Source organism: Galeopterus variegatus, unplaced genomic scaffold, assembly GCF_000696425.1.
Source record: "Galeopterus variegatus unplaced genomic scaffold, G_variegatus-3.0.2 Scaffold20003, whole genome shotgun sequence".
In the NCBI taxonomy this organism is placed as follows: domain Eukaryota; kingdom Metazoa; phylum Chordata; class Mammalia; order Dermoptera; family Cynocephalidae; genus Galeopterus; species Galeopterus variegatus.
The window spans coordinates 9,343-13,917 of NW_007746114.1; the positions used below are offsets into that span (position 1 = coordinate 9,343).

The 4,575-nt window shown below is 61.7% G+C and overlaps 2 protein-coding genes across 2 annotated transcripts; both read left to right on the top strand.

Moving 5' to 3' along the window:
- Positions 1-398: 398 nt before the first annotated feature.
- Positions 399-3,197, top strand: LOC103583136 (basic proline-rich protein-like; the record flags this gene model as incomplete). Its single annotated transcript, XM_008564539.1, is given in 4 exon segments — positions 399-468; positions 772-1,499; positions 2,368-2,536; positions 2,854-3,197. Coding segments are annotated over 4 exon segments (1,311 nt in total), but the record flags the coding sequence as incomplete, so codon positions are not given.
- A 186-nt stretch (positions 3,198-3,383) lies between these two features.
- Positions 3,384-4,464, top strand: LOC103583137 (WAS/WASL-interacting protein family member 2-like; the record flags this gene model as incomplete). The annotated part of the gene is made up of 3 exons (XM_008564540.1): positions 3,384-3,584; positions 3,806-3,900; positions 4,274-4,464. Coding segments are annotated over exons 1-3 (487 nt in total), but the record flags the coding sequence as incomplete, so codon positions are not given.
- Positions 4,465-4,575: the final 111 nt, after the last annotated feature.

Consider the following 4,575-nt stretch of genomic DNA (forward strand, 5'->3'; position numbering starts at 1 on the left):
AGAAGATGAATCAAATAACCACGAGGTCATTTAGAAATTAAAAATATGTTTTGAAATTTTTATTCGTTTTTTTTTTGGGGGTGTGTGTGTGTGTGTGTGTGTGTGTGTGTGTGTGTGTGTGTGTGTGTGTGTGTCATTTAAGGGGATCGTAACCCTAGGCGTGGCCCGCACTGCGCTCAGACAGTGAGCACACCGGCCATCCCTATGTAGGGTCCGAACCCGCGGCAGTGCCGCTGTGCTCCCAGCACCGCACTCTCCCGAGTGAGCCATGGGGCGGCCCATAACTGTTGAAATTTAAATTAAAAAACAACTCACTAGAAACTTGAGAAAATAACACACAGGAAGCCTGATTAGATCAAAAAGACAAAAGGATAACAAGAAAGATAAAACTGAAAAAAAAAAAAAAAAGCATAAAAAAGAAAAAGGAGTAGAAGGCAAAGAGAGAGAGAGAACTGAAGTGCGAGTCCAGTGGAGCCAGTGTCTGAATAACACGAGCTCAAGGAAGAGCAGCGCAGACGGGCAGGAGGAGAGAACCATGGAAGAAAGGCAGATGGGGCAGTTCCAGGAGGTCCACAGAGGTCGTCACGTGGAGAGTGACGATGGATCCACACCCCGCCCCGCACTGGGGAAGCACAGAGGACACCGTGTTAACTCTGGGTGTGGCAGTCCAGGGGACGGACCCCTGCGGAGGATCCTCAAGAGGAAGACGACAGGGGAGTCCCGCCTTCAGCGTCCTGTGGAGAGTCGTTTCCAATCTCCGCTTTTCCTCAGTCAAACATGATTCCGACAAGGCGAGGACGGGCATGTGGACGTTTAGTAGCCCAAGACGTTTTCTTAGCAGTCTATGGGGGGGCCTCTTCCACTACGAAGAAGACATAAACCCGGACAGGGGACAGGGCCTTTGTGATGGCCACGGGGGATCGTACCAACCCCGACTGCTCAGAGGCTGCAGTGTGGACAGGCGGTTCCAAGGAGGTGTCCTCCAGAGCACCAGATTGGTCCCTGAGGCGTTCAGCTTTGGTGACAACAGCTGCCCTAACCGGGACAGTGCGCCTGAGCAGACGCCACCGCGTATAGAGGACCCGCGGACCGCGCTGGGCTGTCAGCCGTGTCCCCGCAGCTGCCGTTGTGCGGCGCTCAGAGCCGCCGACGGGAAACCGCGGTCGCGCGGTGCGCTCTCGCTCCTGAACCCCATTAAAAGCTCCCCCACCCTCCGGGGAACCAAGATCCGTTCCGAAAAACCGCGGCTCCTGTCCAATCTGCCAGGCCGATCAGGGAGCCTGAACCCCCTCAAAAGCCCCTACCCCCCGGGGAAGCAAGATCCGTTCCCCAAACCGCCACACCTGTACAATCTGCCAGGCCGATCAGGGATCCTGAACCCCAACAAAAGCCCTAAGACCCCGGGGAAGCAAGATCCGTTCCCCAAACCGCCACACCTGTACAATCTGCCAGGCCGATCAGGGAGCCTGAACCCCATCAAAAGCCCCTACCCCCCGGAAGCAAATCCATAACCCAAAACCGCCACTCCTATCCATTCTGCCAGGCCGATCAGGGAGCCTGAACCCCAACAAAAGCCCCAACCCCCCGGGGAACCAAGATCCGTTCCCCAAAACCGCCACCCCTCTCCAATCTGCCAGGCCGATCAGGGAGACTGAACCCCAACAAAAGTCCCCGACTCTCCAGGGACACGAGACCCGTCCCCGCTCATCGCAGCCGCGGACGCAATGGCAGCTGCCGCTGTCGCGTCCTTCCAAGTAGCCAGTAGAGAACATGAAACCTAACAAAAACTCCCCCCCACGGGGACCCGAGTCCTAGGCCTGCCCACGGTGTTCTCCATCTAAGCAGCCAGTCCGACCTGGTAGCCTGAACCCATCAAAACCCCCCACCCCGAGGACCCTAGACCCGGTAACGCCCAAAGCTGCCGCCTCCCAAGCAGCCAGGCCAACCATGGAGCCTGAACCACAATAAAAGCTGCCACCCCCACCCCACCCCCGCAACCAAGATCCGTTCGCCAAAACCGCCGGCCGCGTCCAATCTACCAGGCCGATAAGGGAGACTGAACCCCAACAAAAGCCCCGCCCCCAAGAACAGAGACCTGTGCAGGCCAACACCGCCGTCTTCGTCGTCCAAGAAGCGAGGATGACCAGGGATCCTTCAGCAACAAAAAATTCCCCCACCCCATGGGTTCCCGAGACTAGGACCCGCCCACCGACGCTGCCCGCGCGACTGTCTAAGCAGCCAGAACCACCAGGGAGACTGAAACTCAACAATCCCCCCCACCCCGCGGAGACGTGAGACCCGGACCCGCCTGCTGCCGCCGCCGCCCAAGCAGACAGGCGGACCATGGAGCCTGAACCCCTACAAAAGAACCGCCCCATGGGACCCCTCACCGGGGCCCGCCCATCGCCGCCGCCGCGGACTTCCAAGCCGCAAGGACGAACAGGGAGAATGAACCCCAACAAAAGCCCCGCCCCCAGAACTGGAGACCTGGGCACACCCACCGCCGCCACCGCCGACTCCGTCCTAGTCCAAGCAGGCAGGCAGACGAGGAAGCCTGAACCCCAACAAACACCACCTCCCCGGAGAACCGAGACCCGAACCCGTCTACCGCCGCCTCTGTCGATGTCCAAACAGCCTGGCAGAGCAGGGAGCCTGAACCAAAACAAAAGCCAACCCCTCCCCGTTGATCCGAGACAGGGGAAGCCCCACGCACACCGAACACCGCCCACCGGCGCCGCCGCCACTGTCAAAGCAGCCAGGCCGAACAGGGAGCCTGAACCCCAACAAAAGCCCCAAACCCCCGGGGAACCAAGATCCGTTCCTCAAAACCGCCACCCCTGTCCAATATGCCAGGCCGAAAAGGTAGCCTGAACCCCAACAAAAACTCTGCCCCCTGGGAGCCGGAGAACCGGCCACGTCCACAGCCGCCAACGCCGCCGCTGCTGTCCAAGCAGCCAGGCCTACCAGGGAGCCAGAATCCCTATAAAAGCCCCTCCCCAGCGAGCCCAAGACCCGTGATCGCCCATCGCCACCGTCGCCACCGNCCACCGCCGCCGCTGCTGTCCAAGCAGCCAGGCCTACCAGGGAGCCAGAACCGCAATAAAAACCCCTCCCCAGCGAGCCCAAGACCCGTGATCGCCCATTGCCACCGTCGCCACCGCCGCCTTCCAAGCAGCCAGTTCAACCAGGGAGCCTGAATCGCAACAAAAGACCCCCCTTCCCTGGGACTGGAGACACGGGACAGCCCAGCGTCCACCTGACACCGCCCACCGCCGCAGTTGTCCAAGCATCTAGGCCAACCAGGGAGCCATTACCGAAACAAAAGCCCCGCCCCCGAGACCCGAGACCAGTGCCCGCCCAACGCCGTCGCCGCCGCCGCCATCATGGTCCATGCAGCCAGGCCGACCAGGTTGCATGAACCCCAACAAAAGCCCCCGTCCCTGGAGATCCCCGATTCGGGCCCACGTCCCGCCGCCGCCACCGCCGTCCTTGCAGCCATGCCGACCAGGGAGCCTGAACTCCAACAAAAGACCCCCCTGGGGATCCGAGAACAAGGCCCGCACTCCGTCGCCGCCACCTCCGTCGTAGTCTATGGAGCCAGGCCGACCAGGTCGCCGAAAGCCAAACAAAATCCCCATCCCGGGGACCTGAGACACGGGCCCACCCCACGCCGCCGCCGCCGCCCAAGCAGCCAGTTCTACCACGGAGCTTGAAAGACAACAAAAGCCCCCCTCCCCCAACCGGGGACTAAAGACACGGGCCGCCCACCGCCCACCAGAAACCTCCACCCGCAAACTTGTCCTAGCCCCCAGGCCAACAAGGGAGCCTTCACCGAAACAAAAGCCCCGCCCCCAGGACCCAGACCTGGGCCCCCCCACCGCCTCAGCTGCCGCCCAAGCAGCCAGGCCAACCAAGGAGCCTTCACCCAAACACAAGTCCCCCACCCCCCGTTGACCCGAGAACCGGGCTCGCCCCCTGCCGCCACTGTCCAAGCTGCCAAGCTGATCAGGGAGACTGAACGCCAACAAAAGACCCCCTTGGGATCCGAGAATCTGGACCGCCGCCTTCCAAGTAGCCACGCTAACCAGATAGCCTGAACCTCAACAAAAGCCCCACCCCAGGGACCTGAGACCTGGGCACGCACACCGCCACCGCCGCCGCCGCCATACAAGCAGCCAGGTTGACCAGGGCGCCTGAACCCCAAGAAAAGCCACCACGGGGACCCGAGACTCGGGCCAGCCCACAACCACCTCCGCCCTCGCCGTCCATGCAGGCAGGCCGACCAGAGAGCCTTCAACCCAACAAAAGCCCCAACGGGGACCCGAGACCCGGGCCCGCCACCGCCACCGCCGCCACCGCCGTCCAAGCAGCCAGCCCAACCAGGGAGCCTTCACCGAAATAAATGCCCCGCCCCCGAGACCGGAGACCGAGGCACTCCCACCACCGCCGTCTTCTTCGTCCAAAGCGAGGCTGACCAGGGATCCTTCACACACAAAAAATTCCCCAACCCATGTGGACCAGAGACTAGGACCCGCCCACCGCCGCTGCCGGCGCCACTGTCTAAGCAGCCAGGGC